The sequence below is a fragment of the Xenopus tropicalis genome, chromosome 3, assembly GCF_000004195.4.
Source record: "Xenopus tropicalis strain Nigerian chromosome 3, UCB_Xtro_10.0, whole genome shotgun sequence".
Lineage (NCBI taxonomy): Eukaryota > Metazoa > Chordata > Amphibia > Anura > Pipidae > Xenopus > Xenopus tropicalis.
This window is the reverse complement of record NC_030679.2, coordinates 4,878,868-4,892,191: the sequence shown is the minus strand read 5'-3', so window position 1 is coordinate 4,892,191 and position 13,324 is coordinate 4,878,868. Positions and strand designations below refer to the sequence as shown.

The 13,324-nt window shown below is 44.1% G+C and overlaps 1 protein-coding gene across 1 annotated transcript in view; it reads left to right on the top strand.

The window, feature by feature from the left end:
* Positions 1 to 12,101: 12,101 nt before the first annotated feature.
* fgd4 (FYVE, RhoGEF and PH domain containing 4) overlaps positions 12,102 to 13,324 on the top strand; it is a 62,003-nt gene continuing 60,780 nt past the window's right edge. The window contains exon 1 of the mRNA XM_031898505.1: positions 12,102 to 12,388. Within this exon, the coding sequence (XP_031754365.1) occupies positions 12,226 to 12,388 (163 nt within the window). The 5' untranslated portion in view covers positions 12,102 to 12,225. The remainder of the gene's footprint in view (positions 12,389 to 13,324) is intronic.

Here is a 13,324-nt window from a genome sequence, read left to right as displayed (position 1 = left end):
GAGGTTTCTGTCTGACAATAGGAAAGAGAGCAATGCAGAAAGCTGGACTGGTTCAAAAGTGAATAATTTACAAAAAGTTTTGACCCAAGAGAAGGTGGTAATTGTATTCACCTACCCAGGGGAGGTTTGTTGCTATGTCCTATTTCTAGCAACTTTGCAGGTGGTCTTCATTATTTATTTTTTATAGTTTTTTAAATTATTTGCCTTTCTTTTCTGCCTATTTTCAGCTTTAAAATTGGGGGTCACTGACCCCGGCAGCCAAACCCTATTGCTCTGTGAGGCCACATTGTTTTGGTTATCGTTTTATTACTTATCGTCCTATTCTGTCCTTCGCCTGTTTGAATTCATTCATACCACTGCCTGGTTGCTAGGGTAAATAACACCCCAGCAACCAAATAGTTACTGACATACCAAATAAAAAATAAATACCAGCTGCAAATTGGCTCAGAATATCAATGTTTATATCATAGTAAAAGTTAATGTAAAGGTGAATTACCCCAGCATGGCCATAGACTTCTCTGTATCAGTGTTATATAATAATCTGCCCCCGAATATATGGAACAGGGGGTAAATGTATGAATTGCTGCCTATATATATAGTACCTATATCTGAAAACAGTGCCTAATATTATGGGATGTAGAGCAGTTTCCAAAAAAAACTGAGAAAATGGGTGGGACTATGATGCAACGAGGGGCCAAGCTAGGGCTGCCACCTGGCCGGTAAGAATTATACCAATGTTATTTATAGGGGAAAAAGGAAAAAAAATAGTATTTTTTTCCAGAAAAGGTGGCAACCCTAGGCCGAGCTTGTAAGCAGTCAGGAAAACCGAGGGAACCGCAGGGTAGAAGAGGTAATGGGCGGGATGGAGGCAGAGTGGGGGCTGCTTGTGTGTGCCATACTCTGCCTGCCCTATGCTGCCTGTGTGTGCCATACTCTGCCTTCCCTATGCTGCCTGTGTGTGCCATACTCTGCCTGCCCTATGCTGCCTGTGTGTGCCATACTCTGCCTGCCCTATGCTGCTTGTGTGTGCCATAGTCTACCTGTCCTACCCTGCCTGTGTGTGCCATACCCTGCCTGCCCTATGCTGCCTGTGTGTGCCATACTCTGCCTGCCCTATGCTGCCTTTGTGTGCCATACTCTGCCTGTGTGCCATACTCGGCCTGCCCTACCCTGCCTGTGTGTGCCATACTCTGCCTGCCCTACCCTGCCTGTGTGTGCCATACTCTGCCTGCCATACCCTGCCTGTGTGTGCCATACTCTGCCTGCCCTTTGCTGCCTGTGGGAGGTGAAATTAAAAGGGGTTTGTTCTGGGAGTTTGTTAGCATTTGGAAATAGTCATTATATGGTCCCTAAGGTGTGAAAGTATGTGCTGGCTTTTATCAACGGCCCTTGACAATGTAGGCCAGCAAAATTCCTGCCCTCAGTACCACAGAAGTTGGATAGCCGATGAAATACCGGCCGGGTGGCAAGACTACCCGGAAGCCAGACAACATACATATTACAATCTCTGGGTTCTGGAAGTAGAAGGGTGGCTTTTAAAACCCCCCTTTTGCTTCAGTGCCATTCCCCAGTCCCTAGACAAGGACCAATGACCACAGTGCTTCCACTTTAAAGCATTTTATCTGAAACACATCCTTATATACAGATCTATAACATACTAAATTTGAATGCCTGGGGTCTCCTGAGCAGTTTGATACCCAACATGCATAGAGTTACCCAAATATGAGACTGGCCCGGATTTATGCCAAGGCCACAAAGGCCTTGGCCTAGGGCAGCACAAATTTAGGGACAGCATGCCGCCCAGCCGCACCTCAACTTTGCTCACATATGGAGCACTGGGGACTGGGCGCGCCAGAGATTTCTGTGTGTCCTGTCCCCAGTGCTCTGTGTGTGAAATAAAAGGATGCACTTGCACACTATCCTGGGGAGCGGGGGGGGTGGACTCTGGGCACTGTTTAGAGAGTTCCGGCACTGTGTAGAGACCCCTAAATAATTTCTTGCACTACATACTTCACACTTGCATGCATTTTAGTTCTGAAAAGAGCCCCGTAATACTAAGATGCCCCTAGAAAACCAAACATTTTTTAAAAAGTTCACATTCAAAATGTCCTCTACTCCAAAGTGCAAAGCTTTACTAAAGTGCAGTATTAATGAAATTGCACTACAAATTTTGCATTTTAGAGCATTTTATCTCTTACAAGTACTTTTGTACAAAGGTAAAAGATACTGAATATGATTGCCAGGGGGCTTCTGAACAGTTTGATACCCAACATGCATAGAGTTACCCAAATATGAGGTATGTAGAGAGTCGCCTGGATTTATGCCAAGGCTGTGTAGAGACCCCTAAATAAATTCTTGCACTAAATACTTCACACTTGCATGCATTTTATTTCTGAAAAGAGCCCCGTAAAAGTAAGATGCCCCTAGAAAACTAAACATTTTTTAAAAAGTTCAAATTCAAATGTCTTCTACTCCAAAGTGCAAAGCTTTACTAAAGTGCAGTATTTATGAAATTTCACTACAAAATTTGCACTTTAGAGCATTTTATCTCTTACAAGTACTTTTGTACAAGGGTAAAAGATACTGAATATGATTGCCAGGGGGCTTCTGAACAGTTTGATATCCAATATGCATACATTTATTAAACAAAAGACCCCTGGCACTGATGATGTTTTATCCTATTACCCCCCTGACCACTGGGAGATAATATGTTCTAGATTGAAAAAATGGCTACTTTTTAGCTTTGCGATTTGGTACGTTGGAATAGAAAAACAAATTTACCCATTTTGGATTTGTCAGAATGTGTTCCCTTAGGGTCTCTTATCACACGTAAAATAAAATTCATTATATTTATTTTGGGGTGACTATGTGCCACATATTTGGGTAAATCCTATACATGTGGGGCATCAAAGCGCTCAGAAGCTCAGACCTGATAATATAAAATACGAAGGCCCAGGATGAGCAGGAACTGAGCGGTGGCACTGGGGCTCAATAACCTCTGTCGGCTGTAAAATCAATAGCTTCTCCGTCCTCTCTGGAACTGGCACAATGGGGTTGAGGGTTTGTGCGAGTGGAACATGTACAGTAAATAGGGATTTTGTAACGCTGTTATGTGCTCGGGGGTTAATGGTTAAAAAGGAAGTTTATCTTAGTGCTTAGAGAGTAAATGAGTCACTGGACATCTTATGTGACTTTATCCTGCTTTCTTTATCTATAGCAGCTCTCATAGTATAACCTAATAGGAATGCTCTGGGCACACAATCTATACCCTCATACTGTACTGCCTAAGGGAAACACTATGGCACCTCCTACCCATATGTATAAATACAAATATACAGAGAAGGAATGTTCTGGGCACACAATAAGCTGTACCCCCATACTGTACTGTCTAAGGGAAACACTATGGCACCTCCTACCCATATGTATAAATACAAATATACATAGAAGGAATGGTCTGGGCACACAATAAGCTGTACCCCCATACTGTACTGTCTAAGGGAAACACTATGGCACCTCCTACCCATATGTATAAATACAAATATACAGAGAAGGAATGTTCTGGGCACACAATAAGCTGTACCCCCATACTGTACTGTCTAAGGGAAACACTATGGCACCTCCTACCCATATGTATAAATACAAATATACAGAGAAGGAATGTTCTGGGCACACAATAAGCTGTACCCCCATACTGTACTGTCTAAGGGAAACACTATGGCACCCCCTACCCATATGTATAAATACAAATATACAGAGAAGGAATGTTCTGGGCACACAATAAGCTGTACCCCCATACTGTACTGTCTAAGGGAAACACTATGGCACCCCCTACCCATATGTATAAATACAAATATACAGAGAAGGAATGTTCTGGGCACACAATAAGCTGTACCCCCATACTGTACTGTCTAAGGGAAACACTATGGCACCCCCTACCCATATGTATAAATACAAATATACAGAGAAGGAATGTTCTGGGCACACAATAAGCTGTACCCCCATACTGTACTGTCTAAGGGAAACACTATGGCACCTCCTACCCATATGTATAAATACAAATATACAGAGAAGGAATGTTCTGGGCACACAATAAGCTGTACCCCCATACTGTACTGTCTAAGGGAAACACTATGGCACCTCCTACCCATATGTATAAATACAAATATACAGAGAAGGAATGTTCTGGGCACACAATAAGCTGTACCCCCATACTGTACTGTCTAAGGGAAACACTATGGCACCTCCTACCCATATGTATAAATACAAATATACATAGAAGGAATGGTCTGGGCACACAATAAGCTGTACCCCCATACTGTACTGTCTAAGGGAAACACTATGGCACCCCCTACCCATATGTATAAATACAAATATACAGAGAAGGAATGTTCTGGGCACACAATAAGCTGTACCCCCATACTGTACTGTCTAAGGGAAACACTATGGCACTCCTACCCATATGTATAAATACAAATATACAGAGAAGGAATGTTCTGGGCACACAATAAGCTGTACCCCCATACTGTACTGTCTAAGGGAAACACTATGGCACCCCCTACCCATATGTATAAATACAAATATACAGAGAAGGAATGTTCTGGGCACACAATAAGCTGTACCCCCATACTGTACTGTCTAAGGGAAACACTATGGCACCCCCTACCCATATGTATAAATACAAATATACAGAGAAGGAATGTTCTGGCACACAATAAGCTGTACCCCCATACTGTACTGTCTAAGGGAAACACTATGGCACCCCCTACCCATATGTATAAATACAAATATACAGAGAGGGAATGTTCTGGGCACACAGTAAGCTGTACCCCCATACTGTACTGTCTAAGGGAAACACTATGGCACCCCCTACCCATATGTATAAATACAAATATACAGAGAGGGAATGTTCTGGGCACACAATAAGCTGTACCCCCATACTGTACTGTCTAAGGGAAACACTATGGCACCTCCTACCCATATGTATAAATACAAATATACAGAGAGGGAATGTTCTGGGCACACAATAAGCTGTACCCCCATACTGTACTGTCTAAGGGAAACACTATGGCACCTCCTACCCATATGTATAAATACAAATATACAGAGAAGGAATGTTCTGGGCACACAATAAGCTGTACCCCCATACTGTACTGTCTAAGGGAAACACTATGGCACCTCCTACCCATATGTATAAATACAAATATACAGAGAAGGAATGTTCTGGGCACACAATAAGCTGTACCCCCATACTGTACTGTCACTTTCTATTCGATAAAGGTTCCTTGGTTAATGGACAATCACTAAACAAACAGGGAGCTGATAATGAGACTTGGCCTTGAATTTAGAGACAATTGTGCCAATATAGGAAGGGAGGAGATTGACGGGCAGATTATTGACTGATTATCAGAGGCCAATGCCCCGAGTCCCAAAGGATATCACAGCCCTATGGGGGTGGGGAGGGGGGGTCCCTGGCATGGGGGCGGCATTCAGAGAAAACACCAAGTCTGACATCAGTGAATCTAAAGAAAGGAACGGCGGGTTCTTTGTAGTTCAGCCACTCCCAGGGCGACTGGCGGCTCAATAGGGCAGGGCATGGGCGGGGCGGCACAGAGCGACAACAGGAACGGTTACAGGTCCCGGGAGTCTCAAAGCAGCCAATGGCAACTGCCAACAATAGCACCGAGCTATAAAGGAAAGTGCCCCGAGGGGAATAATTGAGAGAAATTCTATATCATTCTCACACCCCCAACCAACAGTGGTAAGGATATGGGCAAGGCCCTGTAACCTAAGCTCATAGCCTGTACAGAAAGATACCATAAAACTATGGCACATAGGGATTCCCCTGTACTAAGCACAATTCAGCAGGAACAGCCCCCTAAGTTTGCTCATAGCCTGTACAGAGAGATACCATAAAACTATGGCACATAGGGATTCCCCTGTACTAAGCACAATTCAGCAGGAACAGCCCCCTAAGTTTGCTCATAGCCTGTACAGAGAGATACCATAAAACTATGGCACATAGGGATTCCCCTGTACTAAGCACAATTCAGCAGGAACAGCCCCCTAAGTTTGCCCATAGCCTGTACAGAGAGATACCATAAAACTATGGCACATAGGGATTCCCCTGTACTAAGCACAATTCAGCAGGAACAGCCCCCTAAGTTTGCTCATAGCCTGTACAGAGAGATCCCATAAAACTATGGCACATAGGGATTCCCCTGTACTAAGCACAATTCAGCAGGAACAGCCCCCTAAGTTTGCCCATAGCCTGTACAGAGAGATACCATAAAAACTATGGCACATAGGGATTCCCCTGTACTAAGCACAATTCAGCAGGAACAGCCCCTAAGTTTGCTCATAGCCTGTACAGAGAGATACCATAAAACTATGGCACATAGGGATTCCCCTGTACTAAGCACAATTCAGCAGGAACAGCCCCCTAAGTTTGCTCATAGCCTGTACAGAGAGATACCATAAAACTATGGCACATAGGGATTCCCCTGTACTAAGCACAATTCAGCAGGAACAGCCCCCTAAGTTTGCTCATAGCCTGTACAGAGAGATACCATAAAACTATGGCACATAGGGATTCCCCTGTACTAAGCACAATTCAGTAGGAACAGCCCCCTAAGTTTGCTCATAGCCTGTACAGAGAGATACTATAATACAATATTCCCCCCTGTATGTGTAAATAAAACAAAGCACAAATAGAGAAAGGGATGTAGCTCTGAGACAAGTAGTTCCTGTGCATCAGCTGATTTACACCCCGTGTGTCTCCAAGGCAAACAGGCACCAGAGTTACTCACACTATTTGCCCCTAGGGGACTCCGGGCTCTGGGAAGCCTGCACCTCATACAGTCAATTAACCCTTGGGACACAAAAGAGAGTTGAAATACAGAAGGCGAGAGAAGAGGGAGGATGGACCAACACATGTATTTGTAGCTGTAATATTGGTGTGTAGGCGCCATCTAACCTATTGTTTCCCCTACTCCCATGTAACTGGAGGAGTCCCAAGCCGGACTTGGATTGCTTACTATTGAGTGCTATTCTGATACCTACTGGGAGCTGCTATCTTGCTCCCTTCCCATTGTTCTGCTGATCGGCTGCTGGGGGTGAGGGGGGGGGGATATCACTCCAACTTGCAGCGCAGCAGTAAAGTGTGACTGAAGTTTATCCGAGCACAGGTCACATGGCTGTGGCACCCTGGGAAATGTATTGTTTTTGGTGTTGGTTTTATTTGTTGGGACAATGAAGTGTTGTTTGTTTACTGTGTACTGTCTAAGGGAAACACTATGGCACCTCCTACCCATATGTATAAATACAAATATACAGAGAAGGAATGTTCTGGGCACACAATAAGCTGTACCCCCATACTGTACTGTCTAAGGGGAAACACTATGGCACCTCCTACCCATATGTATAAATACAAATATACAGAGAAGGAATGTTCTGGGCACACAATAAGCTGTACCCCATACTGTACTGTCTAAGGGAAACACTATGGCACCTCCTACCCATATGTATAAATACAAATATACAGAGAAGGAATGTTCTGGGCACACAATAGGCTGTACCCCATACTGTACTGTCTAAGGAAACACTATGGCACCCTACCCATATGTATAAATACAAATATACAGAGAAGGAATGTTCTGGGCACACAATAGCTGTACCCCCATACTGTACTGTCTAGGGGAAACACTATGGCACCCCCTACCCATATGTATAAATACAAATATACAGAGAAGGAATAGGAATATCTCTACTACACAGGCAGGGGTCGGCACCTTGGGGGGGGGGTTGACCCTGCACCCCCCAGTCCGACCCTGAGCAATATTAATAGGTCAGATGGATACTGAACAGATCCAGGCCCCCTATATATAAATATATATAATGAAGGCAGGAAGATACCATTCCCACCCGCAGGGGCACCAATATCTGCAGGGAATATTGGACTAACCCGGTGGTGTCACATTGTACTTTCTTTTCAGAACCAACTTGTATTTTATGACTTTAACCCTTCCCACCCCGGGCAGCCGCGTTACAGAAGCACTTGTTACCCTCAGAATCCAATGGCGCCGGGGGGGGGAAGGTTTCCCGCCGCGTTTCTATCCATTTAGGCAAATGCTGCATGAACATTGCGTTTAACCTATTTATATACAATGTACATTCTAGGAAATAACGTTTTACCTTTGAACTACAAAATGCAAAATAAACTTTTTTTTTTTAAACTTACAGCGATGTATATAATAAACAGGCTGATTGGGTAAAAAGATCCTCGCGAGTCTTGTCCTTTAATATGAATTCTGGGGGCTTATTCATCAAGTGTCAATACTTGCCGCCGGCACTAACCCTGTAACCCAACTGGTAATGTGTCCGGTGGCCTTACTATGGCACAGAACCCCTCAGTGACTGCTAATATCCTTATCATTTACAGTAGGGGTACATTATCCCTTATAATACATGAGTGATACTCAGAGTTCCCTGTATAACTCAGCCTGCAGCCTTGTGCTTTATATGGGGGGCACAGAACCCCTCAGTGACTGCTAATATCTTATCATTTACAGTAGGGGTACATTATCCCTTATAATACATGAGTGATACTCAGAGTTCCTGTATAACTCAGCCTGCAGCCTTGTGCCTTTATATGGGGGGCACAGAACCCTCAGTGACTGCTAATATCCTTATCATTTACAGTAGGGGGTACATTATCCCTTATAATACATGAGTGATACTCAGAGTTCCCTGTATAACTCAGCCTGCAGCCTTGTGCCTTTTATATGGGCACAGAACCCCTCAGTGACTGCTAATATCCTTATCATTTACAGTAGGGGGTACATTATCCCTTATAATACATGAGTGATACTCAGAGTTCCCTGTATAACTCAGCCTGCAGCCTTGTGCCTTTATATGGGGGCACAGAACCCCTCAGTGACTGCTAATATTCTTATCATTTACAGTAGGGGTACATTATCCCTTATAATACATGAGTGATACTCAGAGTTCCCTGTATAACTCAGCCTGCAGCCTTGTGCCTTTATATGGGGGGCACAGAACCCCTCAGTGACTGCTAATATCCTTATCATTTACAGTAGGGGGTACATTATCCCTTATAATACATGAGTGATACTCAGAGTTCCCTGTATAACTCAGCCTGCAGCCTTGTGCCTTTAATATGGGGGCACAGAACCCCTCAGTGACTGCTAATATCCTTATCATTTACAGTAGGGGGTACATTATCCCTTATAATACATGAGTGATACTCAGAGTTCCCTGTATAACTCAGCCTGCAGCCTTGTGCCTTTATATGGGGGGCACAGAACCCCTCAGTGACTGCTAATATCCTTATCATTTACAGTAGGGGGTACATTATCCCTTATAATACATGAGTGATACTCAGAGTTCCCTGTATAACTCAGCCTGCAGCCTTGTGCCTTTATATGGGGGGCACAGAACCCCTCAGTGACTGCTAATATCCTTATCATTTACAGTAGGGGTACATTATCCCTTATAATACATGAGTGATACTCAGAGTTCTGCACTATATCTTTCTGCCCTAATAGGATCTTGGGAATTGTAGTACAACAATAGCTGGGCAAGAAACCCCTGAGCAGCAGTTCATTTCAGACACTTACAATGGCCACTAGGGGTCACTATTGGTTAATGTGTAATTACATCCAATCCAATCAGGTATATTTACATTTGTAGGGCTAAATCCAGGTTGCACTTAGTGCCCATTAATATCCAAGGCTGTTTCTATCTACTTCCTGCTTTTGGGCTGTCCTCCTTCCACTGTCCCGGAAGGGGCGGGGCTTGGTTCTAACAGCTTTAGCTGGGAATTATTATGGTTATTCACCTTTCAGTCACTCAAGTCCAATGGGAGAGGTGCTCCCTCTGCTGGCCTGTGTGTAACAAGGTAAGTCACGCCCATATATGGATGTATGAAACAGGGAGTTCTTTATCCAATGAGATGCTTATTTCTATGTGTACAATGCAGAACCCCCAGGTGGGCAACTGCCAACCAATTGGAATGGGGCTCCCAGTGCGGGCCATGAAGCAAATACACAGGGAATTAGATGCTTTGTATCAGCCAATAAAACAAAAGCAGTTCTGTAAACTCCTCCCCTTCCACTCCATCAGGATTTCCCAGCAATGACATTGATTCCCCTTACTGTCAGCCTTGAGTGGGTGGAGCATGTCTGCAACCAATCAGAGTCTCAGGCTCATTATGACATACACTTGATGATTAGCTGCTATTTTCCATCTGTCCAGCAGAGGGAGCTGTTCCCACTCACCAATAAATACAAATAAGTTTCTCTGTGCAGAACAAGAGGAAAAGAAAATACATATACTGTTGCCAGAATACTTTCCCTTTAATCTAGCTGTGTGCGGTCATGTTATTTACTTTTAATTAAAATCTACTCTTGTGTTTGGCCTGGAACCCACATACCTGCAAGTACTGACTTGTCTCCTACAGGGACTGGAGTTGTTCCCAGTCTGAGCATGAGCGCCCCCTCCTGGGCTTCCACTGGTACATTATATCCACATCTATAAATACAAATATACAGAGAAGGAATGTTCTGGGCACACAATAAGCTGTACCCCCATACTGTACTGTCTAAGGGAAACACTATGGCACCCCCTACCCATATGTATAAATACAAATATACAGAGAGGGAATGTTCTGGGCACACAATAAGCTGTACCCCCATACTGTACTGTCTAAGGGAAACACTATGGCACCCCCTACCCATATGTATAAATACAAATATACAGAGAAGGAATGTTCTGGGCACACAATAAGCTGTACCCCCATACTGTACTGTCTAAGGGAAACACTATGGCACCCCCTACCCATATGTATAAATACAAATTACAGAGAGGAATGTTCTGGGCACACAATAAGCTGTACCCCCATACTGTACTGTCTAAGGGAAACACTATGGCACCCCCTACCCATATGTATAAATACAAATATACAGAGAAGGAATGTTCTGGCACACAATAAGCTGTACCCCCATACTGTACTGTCTAAGGGAAACACTATGGCACCCCCTACCCATATGTATAAATACAAATATACAGAGAAGGAATGTTCTGGGCACACAATAAGCTGTACCCCCATACTGTACTGTCTAAGGGAAACACTATGGCACCCCCTACCCATATGTATAAATACAAATATACAGAGAGGGAATGCTCTGGGCACACAATAAGCTGTACCCCCATACTGTACTGTCTAAGGGAAACACTATGGCACCCCCTACCCATATGTATAAATACAAATATACAGAGAGGAATGCTCTGGGCACACAATAAGCTGTACCCCCATACTGTACTGTCTAAGGGAAACACTATGGCACCCCCTACCCATATGTATAAATACAAATATACAGAGAAGGAATGTTCTGGGCACACAATAAGCTGTACCCCCATACTGTACTGTCTAAGGGAAACACTATGGCACCCCCTACCCATATGTATAAATACAAATATACAGTTTATATGGCACGCCTGTTATAGGACTCCTGTACCCCGTGAGATATAACAAAGGGAGATTACACCTATTTATGAGTACAGGACTTTTCCCTATAAGATAACGAGGGGCAATTAGAGGTTAGATATATAAATTGGAGGTCACTATTCCCATAAATGTGCATTATCAGATCATTATTAATTGTATATTTTGCCCCAGCAGTAACAGACACTGCTTTCAAAATGCCACGTAGTTGCTATGGGGTAGTGAGCCCCCTGGCAACCACAACATCAATTGATTGTTTTGTTGCTCTGTTTTCTCTTCTACTTTCATTCAGCTGCTTGGATACCGGGGCTTTGGCTCTAACAACCAGACAGAAGCCAAACGGAAACTTAGAAACTGTCTTTGGATTCCAAAAGTATTTACTTTCCCTTTAATATATATAAATATATATAAATATATATATATATATACAAAGCAGCATCACAGATACAAATACGGGTGTTGTATCATTGCCTCATTTAGTTGTGGTTTTGCAACAATGGGGGCGTGTCTCCCAGACATTCCTGGGGGCGTGGCTTGCTCACACCCCTCCCACCCAGTGCTGTCAGTCATTCATGCTAAGGTGCTGAGCTGCTTACCTGCCTGCAGAGACACCTTGGGTGCCCAATGTAGGAGCTGCCGCTGTAAAAAGATGGTGCCTGGATTTTGCCAGTGGGATTTCTGGGAATAGACTCTGTAAGGATTATATGATGCCTGGGGGTGAAGGGGAGAGCGGACCCCCTCAAAGGGAAGCCTTGAGCGGAGAGCCTTTCAGGAGGGTGGCAATAAGGAGAAAGTCCAACCCAGGACCTATAAATGCCTCCCTGCTACTGTCTGTGCACCCCGAGGGGGAGAATGGGCAGAAAACAGGTAAGTGGGGGGGGTATAAACCTGGGCTTGTGATTGGTCCAAAGTAAAGGGGATCATTTAATATAAATGTGTCTGGGGGCCCCTGAGTAACAGCCGTCAGTACCATTAGGATTTAGGGGGGGGTTTAATATCTTATAATATCAATTACTTGACTTCTATTTATATAATCAGTAGGGGGGGTTAGAGGCTCATATCTGGTTATATCCGGGGGCCGCACGTTACCAGCAGGGACACGTCCCGCATTCCCTGAGCTCTCAGGGTAAACAGCTCCCTAGGGCTCCATCTCTCTGCTCTCTCTGATCCACCCAGGTGTAATCAGCCTCCCTAACTGCCTACACCCTAAACTGTTAATTTCACCTCGTCTGATGTCTAATTATACAGAGAGCTAGAATCTCAGCCATAAAGCAGGGCAGGACTGCTGCTTACAATGGGGGGATCAGATAGGATCTGTGCCACTGTGACAGAATGCTCTGTTATACAGATAGCTAGAATCTCAGCCATAAAGCAGGGCAGGACTGCTGCTTACAATGGGGGGATCAGATAGGATCTGTGCCACTGTGACAGAATGCTCTGTTATACAGATAGCTAGAATCTCAGCCATAAAGCAGGGCAGGACTGCTGCTTACAATGGGGGATCAGATAGGATCTGTGCCACTGTGACAGAATGCTCTGTTATACAGATAGCTAGAATCTCAGCCATAAAGCAGGGCAGGACTGCTGCTTACAATGGGGGGATCAGATAGGATCTGTGCCACTGTGACAGAATGCTCTGTTATACAGATAGCTAGAATCTCAGCCATAAAGCAGGGCAGGACTGCTGCTTACAATGGGGGGTAAACCTTTGCTGTAAATAACCTGCAGATTAGGACACTGAGGCCTAAGATATTTAGAGCCCATGTCATTAAAGAAACACTGTCATGGGAAAACATATTCTAG